At 45.2% G+C, this 22030-nt stretch overlaps 1 protein-coding gene across 1 annotated transcript in view; it reads right to left on the reverse strand.

The window, feature by feature from the left end:
- Nucleotides 1-14105: 14105 nt before the first annotated feature.
- The window catches only part of LYAR (Ly1 antibody reactive), a 21360-nt gene continuing 13435 nt past the window's right edge, over nucleotides 14106-22030 (reverse strand). The window contains exons 6-9 of the mRNA XM_010847783.1: nucleotides 19111-19522; nucleotides 18660-18746; nucleotides 14956-15041; nucleotides 14106-14423 (exon numbers count right to left, since the gene is read on the reverse strand). Of these exons, the coding sequence (XP_010846085.1) occupies nucleotides 14289-14423; nucleotides 14956-15041; nucleotides 18660-18746; nucleotides 19111-19522 (720 nt within the window). The 3' untranslated portion in view covers nucleotides 14106-14288. The remainder of the gene's footprint in view (nucleotides 14424-14955; nucleotides 15042-18659; nucleotides 18747-19110; nucleotides 19523-22030) is intronic.

Consider the following 22030-nt stretch of genomic DNA (forward strand, 5'->3'; position numbering starts at 1 on the left):
GACGTTAACCTCGCCGGAACTTCCTGTAGGGACATCCGGGCGGAAGGAGGGGTTCCCGTTTATGAAAAGTGGAGACTATGTTCTCTTCTAGGTTTTAGTTGGTAAGAACGTAGGGTAGCGTTGGGTTAGCTGTCTCCGTGCTCACATTTGCAAACAGGATTTGAATTTCGAAATGTTGACCTTTCCCAAACGATAGACGCTCCGTTTATTCCGAGCTACGGAAGCCCAGAGGATCAAACTTACAGGTGCCGGCGGATGCGCGCGGGCAGGGCTGTAGGTCCCTGCCTTGGTACTCGGCTTCTTCCCGCTCTCTGCATCCGAAACCCTCCGTGGCTCCCCTGTGCCCATAGTGTCTCAGCCCGTCAGCTTCTTTCCTCTTCCTCAGGAATCGCCCAGCTAGACTTAAAAGGGTTGGAGGACTCCCAGGAGGAGGGAAGGATCGCTGGGCCGGGTCCAGGAGCCTGCGGTGGAGCCTGGGCCTGGCACTGACCGCTTGGACAGACTCCGGGCAAGAAATAAAAACCGTTCTGAGCCTGTTTGCTCTTCTGTACCATGGGGATTATGCCTGCTTCATGGATGTTTGGCGGTTTAAATGTGAAGCACCTGTGTGTGGTTTGTGTTAGCTCCCTTCTTACGACTTTTGTGAGAAATTGCCCCCAGCCAGGATCGTGGGAGCTAAACCGGTTGTTGTTCAGTCGCTAAGTCGTGTCCGACTCCTTGCGACCCCACGGATTGCAGTACATCAGGCTCCTCTGTCCTTCACTGTCTCCCGGAGTTTGCTCAAACTCATGTACATGGTATTTGGCCAGGAACCCACCACGAATGGGTGCTCTTGCCACGAATTCACAAGTTTTACTCCATCAATAATCCTGTTTACAGGACTTCCCTAGCGGTCCAGTGGTTAAGACTCTGCCTTCCAATGCCAGGGGCATGGGATTCCATTCCTGGTCAGGGAACTGAGATCCTACATGCCCCAGCAGTATGGCCAATAAATAAAATTTTTAAAAAGATTTCAAAGGCAAATACATAAAGCTATAGTTATGTAGTTGTAAAAAAAAAAAAAAAAACAGGCAAAAGAATTAGTCCTGTTTACTATTCTCCTGCCTCCTTCCTACCGTGTCATTTGTTGAGAAATTTTGTTCTTAACCCTTCCAACCTTTGCTGAGCACCTACTATCTGTTACTGCTAAGTCACTTTAGTCGTGTCCGACTCTGTGTGATCCCATGGACTGCAGCCTATCAGGCTCCTCTGTCCATGGGATTTTCCAGGCAAGAGTACTGGAGTGGGGTGTCATTGCCTTCTCTGTTAGGAACTCTTAGGCACCTTGCTAGACAATGGAGATAAGATGGATGAGACGTGAGGTTGCACTTGAGGAGCTCCTGGGCTAAAAATGACCACAGAGACTTACTACAGTAGACAGCAGTTTATATAAATTTGTGGAAGCATTTCATTCAGTCAGTCAACAAATGTTTTCTGAGCAGCTACATCTGCTAAAATGCTGAGGACAGAGGTAAGTTAGATCTAGTGGAGAAGACAATTTCCATCCAAGGCCATGACAGAGATACTGTATACAGGTTGAATAAAGGGCTTCCCTAGTGGCTCAGATGGTAAAGAATCTGCCTGCAATGTGGGAAACCCGGGTTTGATTCCTGGGTCGGGAAGATTCCCTGGAGAAGGAACTGGCAACCCACTCCCCTATTCTTGCCTGAAGAATCCCATGGACAGAGAAGCCTCGTGGGCTACAGCTCATGGGGTCGCAAAGAGTCAGACATGACTAAGTGACTCAATGCATAAAGGGCAGCCCTTCATTCTGCTGGGCTGTGTGGAGATCACAGAGTGGCTTGAGGTGGGTTATATACAGGGATGGATAGTCCAAAAAGTCACCCCAGAAGTAAAATTTGAATTAGTGGTCACTTTTTAATACCTTCTATATGTCCTGAGAATTTGCATAAGAAATGTAATAAATATTCAAGAAAAGAATGTCAAGTTTCTACAGGTTTATTAGTATCATTTCCTCAGCCTTTCTAGCAAATGCTTCAGCACATAGGATTTAACAGCTGGGTGGATCATATGGCTTTTCTACACAATACCTTCTTTTTCCTGTCTTGCTTTCCGCCCCCCCCCTCCCCCGCCCCGACACTTTTTTCTTTTCAGACTCGTAAATAACCAGAGTTCACCTCTTCAAAGCCACCTGGGGTCTTCACCCTCCCTTCTCTTCTCTCTGGTACAGAGTTAGAAGTCTTGTTAACAGGAAGCGAATTCCTCATCAAATGCAGTCTTCTGTTGATTGTCTCCTTGCGAAAAGGTCAGTGCTGGGTCTCCCTTGTAATTGAATATTCCCAAGAGCATCTCAGGCATTCCAGGGTTTCCATATGTAGTGTGTTCAGGTCAGATCAGTTTCCCCTTTGGTGGTTTCAGAGTCTTTGTATTTGGATCTGAACTCTTTTCAGCCTTTTTTTCCCCCTAATATTTTAAATGCACAACTCGCAGACCACGTTGATGATACTTAAAAGCAGGTTGGAAAAAATCCAGTGTTTAATGACATCTTCATTGCTGGGGCCCATTAAGTAAGTTCTTCAATGTGTGTACTGAGCACCATAATGATGGATACATGATATCAGATTGCTGCCAACCAAGAAATTCCATTTTCAATGTGGATTACTTGTGGGGGGGGGGGGAATAAATTTGACTGTGATCTTTGCTGGCCTCCCCTTAGCAATGTGGTTAGGTCCAAGGTGTTTACAGACTATTGAATCCTGGCTCCATCATTCTGGATCCCTTGGGCAAGTTGTTTCATTGTCCTAGGTATCAGTTTCCTCATCAGTGATGCCAGGGGTACCAGAGTGAAGATAAATGCATGCTGACTGTTTAGCCTGATGCTTCCCATGGTCAAGCAGGGTTATGTTCAGGTTAAGTCATTGTTCACTACTTGATTGGGCTTGCCAGGTCTTCTGGATCTGGTTCCTGCTTAGCTCCTTATCAGTTCTTCCTTTCTCCTTGGGCTCCAGTTTCTCTTTGTGGCAGTTTCCTTTTGCTTGGGCTCTCCCAGTTGACTGGGGACTACAGTCACATCTTAGCAGTGCCTTGCAAACACCTGGCATGTAGCAAGGATTCTATTACCTGGTTTTCAGTTTGACCCTTGTCACAATTAACTCTGGTCTTTGATATAGACATCTATGTGTCTTCCTCTGAGAAACCACCTTTTCTCCCTCCTGTAATAGCCCTGTAATAGTCTCAGTAGACTGATTCTGTCCTTGGGGAGGGCTCAGGACCTAGACCAGACCTGTCAGCCCCCAGGACTCAGGCTGGGGCTGTTGGGAAGATTGTTCCGAGGTCAGTGTGGGCTTGGGGATGCCACCCACTGTGGAGACACACAGGAGCCCACCCAGGAAGGAAGCTCAGATGCAAGCTAAGCTAAGAAGTCTCATAGCACTGTTTCAGCTTCCAAATCCAGCCAAGACCTAGCTGACGTAGTTAAGAATAAGAACTCTGGAACCAGCTGCCGGGCCAGCTGTCATAACTTGTTTTGTCATTACTAGCTGTTTCAGCCTTGGGCAAGCCGTGGATCTTCTCCATTGCCTACAAGATTGGATAAAGATTAAAAGTATTAATATATGCAAACCTCTTAGCACAGTGCCTAGCCCGTAGAAAGCTCTTGATATGCCCTTCTTTTTTTTAGTTGAAATACAGTTGATTTACCATGCTGTGTTAGTTTCTGCTGTATAGTATAGTGATTCAGTTATACAGATATATACATATATACACACATATATATGTGTGTGTGTGTGTGTATGTATGTATATATATATTCTTTTTCATGTTCTTTTCCATTATGGTTTATTACAGGATATTTGGGCTTCCCTAGTGGCTCAGATGTTAAAGAATCTGCCCACAATGCAGGAGACCCAGGTTTGATCCCTGGGTCAGGAAGATCCCCTGGAGAAGGAAATGGCAACCCACTCCAGTATTCTTGCCTGGAGAATTCCATGGACAGAGGAGCCTGGCAGGCTATAGTCCATGGGATCACAAAGAGTCAGGCACAACTGAGTGACTAACACATACACAGGATATTAACTATCGTTCAGTAAGTCTTACCTGTTCTTATCCATTGTTGACATTTCACAGATTTCTGAGCCAAAAGTAAAAGAAGGATTTTTTTCAAACTAATGCTAATTTGAGTGGTTTTCTGATACTCGCAATCGTGAGGCCGTACCAATACCACCCTCTCCTGTACAATGTTCTCTCATTGTACCCCGTACCTGCCCCCTTGGTCTTTCACTGGACTGCAAATACCTCCAGGAGTGGGTTCATATATGTAAAGCTCTTAGAAAAGCACCTGACATGTGGAAAATGCTCAGTAAATGATAATATCTATCATTTGGAATGCAACCCTTTATTCCAAAAAGAAAGGCAGTTTTTTTTAAAGTCTCCCTTTTATTATATAAATAATTCAATGAAATATGTCTCTCTGCATGTCTGTTTCTCTGATAAAAGCAATAGTACTGGAAACACTCAGTCGAAAGAAAGATCTACATTTTAAAACTAGCTTCATTCAGAAAGTGCAGACTGCACTACTTAACTCCTAGCAGCAGTGGGCAGGAGCAACCATCTTCATCATTTACTCCAACCACTGGCTTTATCATTTTGGTAAAATTTTCCCAGTTGATAGTTGGAGGGAAAAATCTATCATTTCAATTTTTTATTAGCAATTCTTTTCACACACTAATTGGCCATTTGTACATCACTTTTCTTTGGGGATTTTCATCCCTTATTTTTTTTTTATAGATCAAGGATATCATTGTATATTTTTCCAGTTTATTATTTACCTTTTGATGGTGATCATGCTCATACCTCTATTTCGTTTTGTTTTTCTTCACTCTCCATAGCCTGTGATGAAGAGTTTGGATGAATTTGCCCAGTGGGGGTCTGAATGGATGATCCAGGCCGGTGGAAAGTGCCCAGGCAGTGCTCGTGTATATTCACTCCACAGTGACTATAACTTGAACCCTTTTTAAGTGGACCTAGTTATTCCCTGCCCATTTGTTACTCAACTAACTACTGGGAGAAGTTATTTTAGTTAACCACAACTGAAAATAACTAAGCAACAATAATGACAGCCATAATGATAGTCCTTACAAAATACATGTACACTTAAAAAAAAAAAAAAAAGGAAAAAGAAAAGAACCTTGGGACTTCCCTGGTGGTCCAGTGTTTAAGACTGTGCTCCCAATGCAGGGGGTATGGGTTTGATCCCTGGCCAGGGAACTAAGATCCCACATGGCCAGAAAAAAGAAACTTATTGGAATTCCTCTGAAGTATTTCACAAGACTGACAGACAAATAGGATTTCAACCAGGTCTGGGTGAGGGTGACACCCGGGATGGCTCTGGGAAAGCAAACAAGAATAAGTCTGTAGCAGATGGCAGTGAGCCTGCCCCATTCCTCTGGCCCTTAGCATGTCTGTGCATGCCAGCCTGCTGCTGACTCAGCTCAGATGTCACTCTGCCTGGGGTTCTCTCCGGTCCATCCTTTTTAGCGGTGAGAGAGAGAGAGGGAATTCTTGCAGAAGGGAAATCAACATGAACCAAACAGATGTCTACTAAACTAGCAAAAGAAGCCTCCAGGCACCCTTTAAGGCCATGCAGCATGCTGTTTTCTTGGACAGGGTGCTGGGGAGAAGAGTGGAGAAACTTCCCTGTGGCTGCCAGCTCATCCGGCAGAGGAGAGACAGGTGCTGGTCTCAACCAAAAGATCAGGACACAGAAAAGGATCGTTCCTAAACAAGAAAGAAGAGGAGGTTGGTAGGCGGGGACTGGCCTAACACTGAGAGGCTAGGTAGGCAGGAATCCTAGTCGGTGCGTGTCCCCAAACACTTCTGACATTTCTGGCTGTGTGGCCAATTTGGGAACTACATTTGAGTCCACCAGGTTCTGTGAGAGGACTGTCCCTCGTATTAAATTGCTGTTGAAACCTGCTATCAGGCTTACAAACCCAGAGCAGGATGAAGGTGTGTCCTGGCTGCCTCTGCTCCCCAGGTGCCCAGAATCTTCCAGGCCGTTAATGCTGGTCGACCAGTGACATGAGCTAAACTGTTCAGAGCCTAGAACTTGGCCTGTTACTAATGTCATCAAATAAAGCAATTTTTTCCTTTCATACAACTTCTATATTTTTAATAATATATTTTACTGTTGTAGCCATGCGTTCCGGGAAACAAACTCACTCAAAAGGACAATGCAGACAGTGGAGTGCAGTTTATTACACCAGAAGGCCCAAGGCAGAGTCTCCTCTTAGCCAAGGAACCCCAACTGACTTTGGTGAAAATCTGATATACCTTAAGTGTACTGCTCAAGCCCACATCCCCAAATTCCTTAAACCTAGCCTGAAAAGTGTTAAAGGGAGATACAAGCAGGTTGCAGCCATGATTCATAATCAGAAGGGTCAGCTGGGTATGCATGGTAGCCTACACCAATGGCTGCCATAAAGATTACAAAGGTAATTGACTACACAGGGGATTATTACATTCTTTTTTGCGTCGGGAAATCTTGGTGTGGAATCTGGTGTTTATCAGTCCCAGAGGCCAGTTTGGCCGTAGGTATGTTATCCTCATGGCTACCAGGCATATAGTCCAAAGCTCACTGAAAGTGCGAGATGGAATTGCCTTCTTTTTCAAGATGGAGTCAGTTTGGCCTGTTCCTTTTCTCCCTCACTACCTCACACTGTCATCCATTTCCACTAAATATACAAATTTACAAGACCTATTTTAGCCATTTCTTGAAAGTTTTAATTGGTAGAGGGGATAAATACAATACATTCTGAGATTCAGTCACCACAAAGTATCTTGAATTAGATAAAACCATGAAAAGGGCTTATTGATCTCATGACCCATTACGGTAACCACTTGGAAATCCTTGGCCTGAACTTTTTTTTTTTTCCAAAAAAAGCTCTACCTGGAGTTTATAACAATGATCTAAATCATCAGTGCTAAGAAAAGACAGATGCAAGCAAAGATGGGATCCTGACCAAAGGGGAAAAAAATCTAAGTTATCAGAGAAACACCTGAGTTTGAATTGATTCTGCTACCTACAGTGTGACCTGGGGCAAGTCACTTAAACTCCCTGTAACTCATCATCCGTGACATGGATACGGTAATATCACCCACCCAGAGCTGTTGAAAGATTTAATTATATGTATACACATGCATATGCTGCTGCTGCTGCTAAGTCACTTTAGTCGTGTCCGACTCTGTGCGACCCCATAGAGGGCAGCCCACCAGGCTCCCCCGTCCCTGGGATTCTCCAGGCAAGAACACTGGAGTGGGGTGCCACTGCCTTCTCCACGCATGCATATACATATACACAAAAGGCTTAGGACAATGCCCGAGCCTGCTGCCATAACAGTGCTTCGGAACCACTCCCTCTTTTTCCAGACCCAGTGTTCTCAAACATCCTCAAATAGTAGAGTACCAAGCTTTGGGGGGACCTCATGAAATATGGATAAATGAGGCAAAAAATTTTGTTGTTCAGTAGCAAAGTCATTTCCTACTCTTTGCAACCCCATAGACTATAGCACGCCAAGCTTCCCTGTCCTTCACTATCTCTTGGAGTCTACTCAAATTCATGTCCATTGAGTCAGTGATGCCATCCAACCATCTCATCCTCTGTTATCCCCTTCTCCTTTTGCCTTCAATCTTTCCCAACGTCAGGGTCTTTTCTAATGAATTGGTTCTCATTAGAAAGCAAAAAATAAAAAATAAAAATAGCCATGCCCTATAAAAATTTATGTCAATTCTCACAGCATCTAAACTAGAATGGAGGGTGATATGGGCTCAGAGGCTGAAGAAATTCTAGGCAGGGACAGCTTAACAATGAGAAAATTCTATTACCTTAACCTTTCTCTAAAACTGAGAAGTATCATTCCAATTTTAACTATAAAGTCTCCCTCTGTTCAGGATAAAATTGGATGGAGCAGGGCAATCCTATAATGTTACCATTAGTATCTGATGTCAATGTGATGCCAGATCCCAAGAGCAGTGTTGTTCAAACTATCCAACAGAACTGAGTCTTTACCTACCTTTGATCTACAATGGAGAAATCTAATATATGGATGACCACAGGCCTCCAACAGGTCACCAGGAAGGCGCAGCAGCAAAGGTCATATTTCAGCGGCTCACAATACCTTCTCTGTGGACAAACAATGGCTGACCTTCCCATCAATGTCTGACCTTTCAACTCTTGACAAATGTATATATTTTCTCAGCAATTACAACTTAAGCTACTAAAGGGGCAGTTTAATCACTTTTATCAAAGGGAATAAATTAAAGCTTCCCTGGATCCCAGAACAAAAAGAGCTCAACTAGCCTTTGCGGTCAAAGAAACCTCTTTTTTCACTGGGGCACACAGCTTTTCTCAGAAATCCTCACTGTTTGAAAGCAAGATGGAGAGTTAGAAGGAAGGTTCAGCCCCAAATTACAGAAGTTAAAAAATATAAAATCTAAAAGGACAGTCTCAGAGTATCTATTAATAAGTAGATGTCTTTTTTTTTTTAACTGAGGGAAATTATTATTCTGATTTATCTTTAACATCATTCAAGACTGAAATCTGTGAAAACTTGGAGATGATGTTTTCCAGTTTTATAACCTAGTGGTAAACCCCAGAGATTATACAGCTATTTTGAGGAGCTAGATACAGAGATGAGCTTTCCAGGTGGCACAGTGGTAAAGAATCCACCTGTCAATGCAGGAGATGCAAGTTCAATCCCTGGGTCAGGAAGATCTCCTGGAGAAGGAAATGGCAACCCACTCCAGTATTATTGCCTGGAGAATCCCATGGACAGAAGAGACTGGCAGGCTATAGTCCATGGGGTCGCAAAGAGTCGGACACGACAGCATGCATACATGAAGATACAGAGATGAAATTTAGTTTCAGTGCAATTGGGGCAAAGTAAACTGTTCAGAGTTTATCACCTCCTGCTGTCTCCCATGTATGTAGGAATGGGTGTCAGGTGAAAGGTAAGTGATGTTGCTAAAATTCTGCCTCTGTTCACAGGTACCAAATAGGAACTCAGAGACAGAGTTTTGGGTGAAGTAGAAAAGAATGGTTTTATTGCTTTGCCGATCCCTAGATTGGGAAGATCCCCTCGAGAAAGGAAAGGCTACCCACTCCAGTATTCTGGCCTGGAGAATTCAGTCGGACACGACTGAGCGACTTTCACTTTCAGGAAAGAACAGTTTTATTGCTCTGCCAGGCAAAGGGGCCCACAGTGGGCTAATGTCCTCAAAACTGCGTGTCCCCAACTGGAGGGGTTAGTGAAGAGTTTTACAGTGTTCAGGGAGCAGGGCGTGGTCAACTCATGGACATTCTGATTGGTTGGTGGTTGAGGTCACCAGGAGTCAGTATCATTAACCATCTTCCAACTGGACTGGGGTCTATGTGCTTATGGTCAGCATGAAGTTAACCTTTTCCACCTGGCGGGGGTCTTAGTATCTGCAAAACAGCGCAAAAGACATGGCTCAGAATATTATCTATAGTCCTTGAGGAAGAACTAAAGGTCCCTGACTTTGTTTAATGGCTAAAGTATGATTATTCTGTCTTATTTGACATTTTCTCACTCCTCTGATTAAAATTTATTCTTTGCCTAAGTTTTTCTACAAACAAAAGGCAGGTGGAGGGCATGGGTGGTGGGGGGTTCTATTCAGGGAAGGCCTCAAGGGTCCTGCTCGGTTACAGTGAGGTGGCAGAAGAGAAAGACGACCCCATACTGCAAGTAGTTAATAAATACCCATCACTTAATCCAGAGGGCTGGTAATAACCCAACCATTCTATCCTCACGCTAGGCAGCATGACTCCATCCCTCCCTGAGTGCACCCTACAACCAGTTTGCCTCCAGGACTTCTGAGATTGCCTCAGGGTCTTCTGTCTCCTTCTCCCTAAAGACAGCACACAGCCCAGTCCAGGGTGGACACTCTGGAATTATCTTATTAGTTCCTGTAATTTAGAATGACTTCAACAACAAGAGAGTTTAGAGCAGAAACACAGGTCCGGTACTGGAAGATTCAGGTCCAAACATGTTTGTGAGGAAAAGCAAAAATCAGTGTATACAAGACAACTTCCCAACAGGATCTCTTCAAGGAAAATCCCACTACATGCTTATGATCAACAATTTCTTGTCTGAAGCTGAAAGGGGCAAGGTTCTCACATGGACCAGCTTTTCTGGAGAGAGAATCTTAGTTCTCTTTAGTAGAAAGATACTAAAATCCAGCTTACTGGAGAGAGTACAAGGATGAACTACATAACCAGCCTCCTGCCCAGGTGCAGTTTAGGAATCAATATAAAGTAACACTTCTGTTCCAGTGTAAATGAGAAATACAATGTGCTCTTCTTGGCTCACTAAGGAGAATAGAAACTTATAAGCCCTATTCTAGACATCTTGAATGCTTAATTAGAAGGGATAAAGGCTGAATATATACCGCTGCTCAGTCCTGTTGGACTCCTGGCGACCTCATGGACTATAGCCTGACAGGCTCCTCTGTCCATGGAATTCTCCAGGCAAGAATACTGGAGTAGTTGCCATTCCCTTCTCCAGGGGATCTTCCTGACCCAGGGATTGAACCTGGGTCTTACACTGCAGGCAGATTCTTTACCATCTGAGTCACCAGGAAAGCCCCTCCAGTTACCACAAAGTACTGGTAAATATATATGCCTTTTCTTTCATGTGAATGAGCATAATAATTGATCTCTAATTTCCTTCCACAGGGAAGGAGTTATAATCTTTAGAGTGCTATGGCATCATGGTTCTGTATTGAGGTAAAAGTTAGTGATGTAAAATTACTTATGCTGAGCCCAGGTTCATCACTGAGACCAAAAAACCCTACAACAAAAACACACAAAAACAAACAAAAAACAGCTAGGAAGATCAGTTTTCAGTGGTGGAATAAAGAACTAAGATACACTATTAATGTGCTTTCACTAATAAAACCACTGATTTCTTAAAACTTTCCTTATTCAACTGCATAAGTGCTCTCTAAAAGAAAACAGTCTATATCAAAGACTGCTAATCTTTTTCTTACTCCTAGAAATTTTGGGGGGAAACAGAAGTAATTTTAGGCTGCTTTGATACTATCAAAGTAAATTGTTTTAATAGGAATTGGTCAGTTCAAGTTTTAACTTCAAAAGAAAAATGACACGTTTTGAAGGACACTAGGAATTTTTTAAGGATATTCATAAAATCTGCAGATCTGTAACAATGTTATTAATCTTGACTTTTATTATCTTATTCTTGTAATCACCCCGTGGAGGTGGGTTTAAACAGAGAACTAGGAACAGGGTCCTTGAAAGCCTCTTTCCTCAGAGGGGTCGTCTTACTTCACACCAAGGTAACAAGTCACTTATACCTGCCTGAAGCAAAATGAACCTGGGGAAACTCCAGTGCTTTTGCAATTTTTAAACTTTCTCCACCTCAATGCCCCCTGTCATCAGCTGCTTGAATTTTTAGACTTCTGCATTACCTGAGTCTGGCTGCTACAACCCATCAGAGGCAAGGGTAGTCCCGGGTTCACGCCTATGTGGCCTCCCTTCACTGTTCTGAGCCTCAGTTTCCTCCTGAGACTGCAAGATGCCTGGTGTGTCTGACATTGAGGAGGACCCCAGCCTGCAACACATCTTAATCTTTTCTTGGGCAGAATACACCCCATCTTCTCTCAAATGCTGTTTGTAAACAGCATCACAGAAAAAGGCCAGCTGACAAAACCAGGAATACTAGAAAGAAATGAATTAAAAAAAAATTTAATGATGTGTCAAAATACATCCCTGGCAGGTTTGGGGAAAGCCAAGTACCAGACCCATCAGACCAAGGGGACAGCAGAACATAGAATTCAATCTTACTCTCAACTTAGACGAAACAAAGCTGTAAAGCCCAAAACAAACATTAGACTGGTTCCGAAGTTCCCGGAGCTCCAATATCATGTGTGTTTGAGTTCAAATCAAGCCGACAACTGACCAAAGGGTGGTCTCCGAGCTAAGACCACGGGAAGCATCTGTGGGTTGTGCTTTGCAGTTAGAGCCATGAGGCAACAGCAGACACAGGAGCCGTTCTCGCCAGCTGCAATTTCCAATGAAGAGACGCGTGGCCATGACTCTGACCGTCAGAATCGCTGTCTGCTGGCCTTGCTTCACTGCCTTCTCCAGCCCGCTGCTCTCCAGCATTCCGACACAGCCAACCCCGCGTGCTGTGCTGCCAGCAAGTTGTAATGCCGGAGACTCGCAGGTGACGGCTGACACGGAAGGCAGAAGCGAGGACCCACCCCAGTTCAAGTATGTGTTTTCTGTCACATTTCCAAACTCTGCCTTAAAGGCAAGACAGCAAAACTGACAAAGAATAGAAATCCACACAAATCCTGAAGTACTGTGGTGCTCGTACGCACAGATAGTGCTGCATACCCATCCCGCCCCAGGGCGGACAGTGTCGCTTGCTTCTGCTCCTTGCAGCCCCGAGACAGGAAGACGTCCTGGGCTGGATGCAGGGCTCTGCTTTGCCCCTAACTGTGTCCTGGGTTTTCTCAGGTGGTGCTGGTGGTAAAGAACCTGCCTGCCAATGCAGAAGGTGTAAGAAATGCGGGTTCAGTCCTTGGGTTGGGAAGATCCCCTGGAAAAGGGAATGGCAACCCACTCTATTCTTGCCTGGAGGATCCTATGGACAGAGGAGCCTGGTGGGCTACAGTCCAAAGGGTTGCAAACAGTCGGACATGACTGAAGTGACTTAACACACCTGCACGTGTTCTAGGTCAAGCTTCACCTTCCCACTTGTTCCCCTTTACTTCCAAAATGTCTAAAGCCGCTCATGGCTCAGAAGTTGTTCTTGCTAACAGCAGTGATGGCAACCACAGAACGGATGCCTCTGGCCTCCAGGTATGGTGCTGTCAGTTTTTCACAAATTAGGTCCTTCAATCGCAACCAGAGAACACCCTTTACTGTTTCAATGTCTGGATGAAAAGAGTGAGGTTCAAAGAGGTTAACAATGGAGAGACCAAGCCAGGGCCTGACTCCAGGCCTGATTCCCAGGAGTCTTCCTTCCTCTGGACACAGTGCCCCTGCATCCAGCCACGACACAGCAGCTTGTCCCCAATCAGACCAGAATGTGGGGAAGGTCTGGGGTAAGCTGGCCCATCTGAGACTTAGAGGCCCACAGCATATCTCCATCTACCCCGCTGCCCTTCCTCCTGTTAATCCCCCCTGGCCTAATCCTTCCAACACTTGTTCCACGTCCCACTCTTGCTTTCACCTCTAGCAAGAGGTATTAAAGATGCTAGTTAACACTGGTTAAAGGGGGGATTCTTTTCTTTTAAATTTTATTCTATTATTTCTTTTAAGTTTTTTTTCTTTTTTATTTACTTGGCTGTGCCGGGTTTTAGTTGCAGCATGCACGATCTTTGATCTTCGTTGCAGCGTGCGGGAATGTGTGATCCGGTTCCCTGACCATGGATGGAGCCCAGCTCACCTGCACCGGGAGCGCAGGGTCTTAGCCACTGGACTACCAGGGACGTCCCAAAGGAGTGATTCTTACCACACATACCAGCTGTTGAGGGACTCATGGGCAAAACCTACTCAGGTATCAGAAAGTGGCCTGGCTCTCCTCTTGCACAGTGAACGAGGGCTGAGACCATCTAAGCAGGGCACTGAAACGGTAATACAGCTAAACAATGGATTAGCTGTATCATTAATACGGCTGGTTCCCTGTATTTGGTCACAGGCCACACACCCCCAAATCCAGTCACCGATCAATCTGTCTTTGGCTGAAGATGAACTGGGTCAGAGTGGATGGGTCAGACTTACATAGAAACCCTGACTGAAGAGCAGAACTGGCTGGGCAAGGGTTACTACACATAAACAACTGTTTCGACCGCTCCTGGGTGAAACACCACAACTTTAAACATACATTTAAACCACACCAAAAATTAATGCCCGTAAACCCTCTAAATGTTTAGAAAATGACGTGATAAAAACAAACGCTTTCTAGTCTGATCAAGTTACTTTTTGACTTGTCACAGTTGGTACTATTTCCCATACAAGAATATTTTAAGTAAAATAATTTTCACTGCTACAGAATTAGAACTTGGGATAAGAATATATTTTATTTTCTCATAGAAGTTCTACCAAAAATATACTTTTTTCTTAACTTAAAAATACGGCTTTGGAAAGCAAAATTCGAGTTGTTACAATTTGTTACATGTTTTACAAACAACTATGAAAGGAAAGAGGTCAACAGAATGGACTCAATTATTAAATATAAAGGTGTTCATTTTACAAGCTTGACCTTGTCCTTTAACAACTTCAGGGTGGGGTTCTTGCTGATTTTCTTGTTGAAGATGACCAGGAGTTCCTCTTCAGATTTGTGATGTTCATTTGTCACTGCATAATACTGAGCTAAAACCTTCACAAAGAAAGACAGTGGTCAAATAGGTATTAGTCCTGAAAATTTAGGAGTGTTGGTTCTCTGGCCCCCAACACAGCGGACAGTGACAAATCAAAGAACCCAGGTGCTGGTTACATGGGGGTGTCCTGCTTGTGGCAATTCACACAGCTGCACACGTGTGACATGTGGCCGCCTGTGTCAGACACCAGCAAAAAAAAATTACAAAGAGGGAAAAAAACACTGTTCTGGAATAATCGAAAGACAGTAACACATCTAGAGCAGTAATTTTCAGATTTAACACCGACGCTGCTCTGGCTGAGGAGGTGTGTGTGTGGGGGGGGGTGACGCCATCCCCATCCGCACCCTGAACGGCTAAAAAGGAGAAGCTGGAATGTCACTGAGACATACACACACCTATGTTTACAGCGTGTGTATATATACACTCAAGTTTACAGTGTTTCAGATGTAGAAAAACAGAACAGAATTATACATTTTAAAATAAAGAACTGATTCTCCCCAGCATTATATACCTGATTCGCACCCTTCATACCTTTTTCCTTAGCTTCTTGATTGTTATTTCATTGTCTGGGGCCTGTTTCAGAACTGCTTTAATAGTTCCCTTCCAGTTGAATTTACCTACAATGTAGAAAATAATATGTAAAATACTGTGTTTTGTGGTACTACATAAAGGGTTAAGAAACAGCTGTGTGTGAGAGATCCAGTCTCCCTACACCCCAGTCAACATTTGGTAGTGGTACGACGTTTGTAGACCAAGTTTTTGGTCTTGATGAAGCCTCATTTCTCCACCACCTATTTGCTACGCAGGATATGAACAAGACCAGAATGAACAGGATGCCACAGTTCTGCGTAGCAGGCACCTGACCTGTCCAATCACAGTGGCCGAGAGGCACTGACTCTCGTCTATAATACTCATTCTCAAAATGAGCAGAAAAACTAAGTATCGTTAAGTACCACCATCCTACAAATTCCTGTAGAAAGACATGAGTTATTTCTAATGAACTCAAGATTTACTAAGGATCTGCTAAGATCAGTTCAGTCGGTTCAATTCAGTCACTCAGTCGTGTCCGACTCTTTGCGACCCCATGAATCACAGCACGCCAGGCCTCCCTGTCCATCACCAACTCCCGGAGTTCACTCAGACTCACGTCCATCGAGTCAGTGATGCCATCCAGCCATCTCATCCTCTGTCATCCCCTTCTCCTCCTGCCCCCAATCCCTCCCAGCATCAGAGTCTTTTCCAATGAGTCAACTCTTCGCATGAGGTGGCCAAACAAAAGAGTTCGAAATGCAGTACTTGGATGCAATCTCAAAAACGACAGAATGATCTCTGTTCGTTTCCAAGGCAAACCATTCAATATCACAGTAATCCAAGTCTATGCCCCAACCAGTAACGCTGAAGAAGCTGAAGTTGAAAGGTTCTATGAAGACCTACAAGACCTTTTAGAACTAACACCCAAAAAAGATGTCCTTTTCATTATAGGGGACTGGAATGCAAAAGTAGGAAGTCAAGAAACACCTGGAGTAACAGGCAAATTTGGCCTTGGAATATGGAATGAAGCAGGGCAAAGGCTAATAGTTTTGCCAAGAAAATGCACTGGTCATAGCTAAGATCAAGGGGCTGTGTAAACACAGTAAACAAAGCAAAGATTGACAGCAGGCTAGGGCTCATCTAGGGAACCTTTACTTCTGGGAAGATGAAGACGAGTATGCAGAAGGTACATAATTCTGATGAAATGAAAGAAATCAAAGATTTAAATCAATAGACATGCCATGTTCATGGCTTGGAAGACAACACAGTAAATAAAGTGATTAATTCTCCCCAAACTGATCCAATTCCTCTATCATCACAGCAAGACTTTTTATAGATATAGGCAAGATTATTATAAATCTTCTAATTTTGCAACAGAATAAAGTGAGAATAAGCCTACCCCTTTTCAAGACTTTGGATATACCTACTCAAGAGTGTGTGGTGGATGGACGGACACACACCAACGAGAGAGAACCCAGAACAGACCCACACCGATGCTGGAGAAAGGCACTTCACTGAGAAAAGACAGCCTTTTTAAATGGTGTGGACCCACTAGACATTGATGAGCAAAGAAATAAACCTTCAACCAAGTTTCATATCTCATAAAAATTAATTCAAAATGCATCATGGACTTGAGTGTAAAATATGCAACTATAAGACCTTTAAGAAAGAAACAGAAAAAAAAAAAAAACCTCCATGGATTTAAGGCTGGCAAAGAGTTCTCAGATGACTTCAGAAGTATCATCTCTTAAAGGAAAAACTGACAAACGAGGCTTCATCAAGACCAAAAACTTGCTCTACAAATGCAGTACCGCCACCAAATGCTGACCAGGGTGTAGCGAGACTGGATCTCTCACACACTGCTGGTGGGGATACAGCATGGTACAGCTACTCTTGAAAAACCTGGCTGTTTCTTAAAAAACTAAACATGCAAGTAATGTCCCACACAGCCACTGCACCTCCTGAACACTTCTTCCAGAAAACAGGACACAGGAAAACCTCTACGTGAGGGCTTACAGCCACTTTATTCATCAGGACCACGAACCGGAAATAACCCAGATGTCCGTCAACAGATGAATGGATAACCGAGCCGTGGGACACTCACACCACAGACCACTGCTCACAGTGCAGAGGAATGGACTACTGAGATGTGCAGCCACCTGGATGAATCTCCCTAGAATAAGGCTGAGTGAAAAGGGCCAATCTCAAAAGGTTACACAGTGTGAAGTGAAAGTCGCTCAGTTGTGGCCGACTCTTTGCAACCTGATGGACTATACTGTCCATGGAATTCTCCAGGCCAGAATACTGGAGTGGAGATAGCCTTTCCCTTCTCCAGGGGATCTTCCCAACCCAGGTCTTATGCATTGCAGGCGGATTCTTTACCAACAGAGCTATCAGGGAAGCCCATTACACAGTAAATGATGCCATTTATGTCACATTCTGAAATGACACAATTCCAAAATGGAGAGGAAAACGGAGAGCTACATGGAAGTAAGGGATAGGCTGACCTTTGGGGCAGAAGGGGGATGGGGCGAGAGGAGGGTGGGCGTGGCTATAAGAGGGCAGTGGGAGCATTCCCTGCGGGGACAGGAATGTTTGTCTAATGTTTGTCTCTTGACTGTTTAAGGTCAGCACCCAGGGAAGTTTTGTCCTACGGTTGTGGGAGGTCTCAGCCGCAGAGGAAACTGGGTAAGGCCACAGAAGGATCCCTGAAGTCTAATTATTTCTTAAAAATGCACGTGAATCTACAATTATCTCAGACCTAAAAATTTTAAGTTAAAAAAAAAAAACTTCACATATACAAAGTTATAAGCTAAGAAATCTAACTACACTTGGGCAGTTACTGAACTTCCGTGAATAAAGTCTCAAATCCCATTTGGGCCCTTGGGCCTGTTCTTAGTGGCAGGCCTGGGGGAGTGTTCCCGGTCTGACCAATAGGAACAGCTCTGTGGAGAAGACAGCATTTAACAGGAGCCCTGGACTTCCCAGGTGGCTCAGCTGGTAAAGAATCTGCCTGCGGTGTGGGAGACCTGGGTTCGATACCTGAGTAAGATACCCCAGAGAAGGGAAAGGCTACCCACTCCAGTATTCTTGGGTTTCACTTGTGGCTCAGCTGATAAAGAATTCACCTGCAATGTTCGATCCCTGAGTTGGGAAGATCCCCTGGAGAAGGGAAAGGCTACCCACTCCAGTATTCTGGCCTGGAGAATTCCATGGACTGTATAGTCCATGGGGTCTTAAAGAGTCGGACAAGACTGAGTGACTTACACTTTCACTTTGGAGTCTGACAAGTACACATTCTGGCTGAAAGAGATGGTGGCTGTTGGGCTCCAAGCAAGGGGATACCAGGGACAGACCCAGAGACAGGAGGAGAAACAGTCAAGCCTGTTCCTGTACCTTGGACTTCAGGGTACATCTATGGGAGTGATAAGAGTTAGGAACAAGAAGGGGCTTACTTTAAGCTCCAAAGACCATACATGTCTCCAATCCAGACGGCTCTACATTCTATCCTTACAGCTGGAGAGACCCTTGTGAGACTGACTGACAGAGTACTCACTATCACTCTGAAGTCACACCTTGGAGTATGGGTTTTGCTCCAGACTCTTTCCTGTGCATCCAGAGGGCACGACCCACCTGATGGGCCCAACCCTTCCCCTTCTCCCTCAACCTAGAGAGGGCAGAGCTGCAAAGCACAGTAGCCGTACCTTTTGCAGGAGCCTCATGGTTTTCCGGTTCTCCATCCTCAGAATTTTCTGGGGGCTTAATCTTTTTCTTCTTAGAATTTGCTTCAACTAAGTCATTAGGAAGATTAAAAAAAAAAAAAAAAAAAAGATTTCACATTTATAACAGCACCTACCGTTTAATGAGAGGCCTACAGGGCCAAGCCCCTAAAAAAAAAAACCCATCACCTTGCTCATGCCCCCAGGCACCCCAGTCCCGAGACGTGGGGTTTCTCCTCCAAGGCAGATGACAAAATGGGCAGTCGAGAGGTGGTGTCGCCTGCCCCGGACTAAGCCCAGGTTGGCCTGCTCCCAAACCTTATGCTCTTTGCCGCGAGTGGTTTCAAACAGTAAGGTCTGACATATTTTTATCCATCCCCAACTCACAGCTCAAACATTCTTTAACAAACCCTTGGAGCGTAAGTGAGCCACAAACCTTCTGAGTGCTTGTGCTTTCTTTTCCCTGGACCGGCGTCTGCCTGCTCCCCCACCTCGGCGCCTCCATCCACCGCCCCATCCTGGGCGCGCTCGGCCTTGCTCTTCTTCCTCTGGCTCTTCGTCCCTGAGGAGCCGTCGGCTGCCTCCTGCTCGGCCTCCTGTGCTGCTTTGCGCTTTTTAGGCTTCTGACTCTTTGTGTTCTCCTGGTGGTTTTCTAGTCTTAGTTCTTTCTTTTCTTTTTTCGTATTCTTCTGCCGTTCTGCCTTCCTTTCTCTCTTATTCTTCTTGGCCTCTGCTGGCTCTTCAGTGCTGCTGTTTGCTTTGGAGGACGGGACGTCGGCATTGTTCTCTGCACACGGCTTGGTCACTGACTCTGGCGGCTGCTGATCTGGCCCCTTACCAACAGGTTCCTTATTATTAAGCAAAACCAAGACACACATAAATACTCATTCCAGACACATATCATTGTGTGTATCTACTGAATAAATTCCTCTAAGGAAACTGTTATTACTTACCATTTTATAACTGCGACCCTCACCCCCGCCCCATTGCTCACATGTAGCAGTTAATACACAAAATGAATAAAACTACCCCCAGCCCACATTCCTCTCTGCCTTTAACAGATATTTTCATTCCACTAGAAAAATGAAGGATCTCTATGTCACGGAAAAGTCAGACCTTTAATTCTGGCTCACTAGCCGCCTGTTACGTAGAAGACAGACATGTAGGTGTGGCAGAAACCACCAGATTTATGCATCTGCAGGCCTGGGTTCAAGTTCCAGCTCTGTTCACTAGCCAGGTGACTCAGAGCAAGTTATTTATCTGCTTCAAACCTATTTCCTCATCTATAAACAAAAAGGTAGTGACACCTACATAACACAGTTTATGTACAAATAAAATGAGAAAAGCTAAGCTTGAGAAAGCAGCTGGATGTACAGGAAGAGTTTTGTAAACTCCTGAGTACTAGACAGAGGTGCCCTTATCACCATCACTGTTCAGATGGATGGCTACCCTGAGAGGAATGTCAGGGAGGGACACCTGGGCGGAATGTCAAGAATGGTAAGTAAGGAACCATGGAAATACGCGCTGGAATAAGACAAACTTCCTATTTACTGCCCCACCTGACTCAAACCGAGTGACTTCAGCACAGCCAGCCCCACTGCCTGCTGCACTCTGACTATAAATATGCTACGGCTTCCACGCCTGCCCCTTCCTAAGAGAGGACGTGGAGCAATTCACTGAACTGCTCCGCAAGCCCTGATGCATCTGCAGGGTTGGGGCCGCTGCAGGGGTCCCGCAAACCCCGGGAGTCACGGTCAAGCTCCATCTCTGTTAAGTAACTGGCCAGGTGGTAGTCCTCCTCCTTTCAGAGGCGAGGTCACGAGGGGACCAAATGGAGGAGGACTGGCTTTCACTCCTGTACAAGCACTCTGCTGAGGTCACGTGGCCCATGAGACCCAGTCATAGGCTCAAAGAGTAGTATTTGGGTATTGAGACTAAACAACTGGAGTTTTTTCAGTAAGAATTCAGAGATCAAATCATCCAGGCACATGCCGGGGAGGCAGGCGATGAGCTCAGAAAGGACTCAAGAGGAAGGGGGACCATGACACCTCGCCCTGTCCTACAAGTTCCGTCCTATGGTACAGTGTGTTGTGAGCAGCAACCCACCAGGGTCAGAGCACCGCAGCCCCAGGCCTGACCCCTTCAGCCCAGTCTCCAGCTGCTGCCCTGCCTCCACTTCCTAACCAAGTCCGCCCCCTGCACTCCAGCTTCTGGGAGAGAAGGGAGACAGGAGGGAGGGAAGGAGGGAGGGAGGGAGACACACACTCACCCACCCAGCAGCCACTCAATCAATGAGTGAACAAACTCACATCCCACCAGCTTCCTACTTCGTTCCAGACTCTCCTCCAACGTGGTCTCCTTAGACACGATTTCACTGCCTCTGTCCTGACAGCGAGACTCTCCCCTCCTTCACTCTCTGCCCTGTCCTCTGCCTCCCATTTCTTCCTGGCCTGTGTCACCACCTGACATCACAGCATCAGCTCTTAGAGCAGCTGTCGGTCTCTCCTGCCAGAATGCAGCTCTGGAGGGAGGGACCCAGGTCCAAGGATGGCTGGGTCCACAGTTACCAGGTGCCGCTGTGCACTGGGGCAGTGAGTGTTTCACCTGAGAAGGATACAAAGCCTCCAGCCCAGCACCCCCAGGGCCTTGGCACCATCTCCACCTCCAACCCCAGGACACGCCGGGACATTCACCGCCCAAAGGCGATGACAAGCTGCCGGGACATCCACCGCCCAAAGGCGATGACAAGCTGCCGGGACATCCACCGCCCAAAGGCGATGACAAGCTGCCGGGACATCCACCGCCCAAAGGCAATGACAAGCTGCGTTTTACAGAGCTCAGAGTTTACCACGAGCTGCTTACTGGCTATCTTATTTAATTCTTATATATTCACAGCTTCAAAAATGAAATTGGAAAACTCTATTTTTTGAACTCTGGAGTTAAGCTAAATAACCACAGACTTTTATGACTGTTAGCTAAAATAATGGAAGTGAAAGTGAAAGTCACTCAGTCACGTCCAACCCTTTGCAACCCCATGGACTATACAGTCCGTGGAATTCTCCAGGCCAGAATACTGGAGTGGGTAGCCTTTCCCTTCTCCAGGGGATCTTCCCAACCCAGGAATCGAAGCCAGGTCTCCCGCATTGCAGGCGGATTCTTTACCAGCTGAGCCACAAGGGAAGCCCCAAATAATGGAAATAACCTTTAAAAAATAGGTGCCACATAAGTGCCAATTGAATGATTGGTTACAAGGTTTCAAGGGCCCATTCGTGTTTAGAGACAAATGCTAGATGCACTGCCAAGAGAAAGTTTCATTTTTTATCCCAATTTGTGGTCACAACTATTCTCTCTGCATA

This window comes from Bison bison, unplaced genomic scaffold (genome assembly GCF_000754665.1).
Source record: "Bison bison bison isolate TAMUID 2011002044 unplaced genomic scaffold, Bison_UMD1.0 scf7180017864255, whole genome shotgun sequence".
NCBI classification, from domain to species: Eukaryota; Metazoa; Chordata; class Mammalia; order Artiodactyla; family Bovidae; genus Bison; species Bison bison.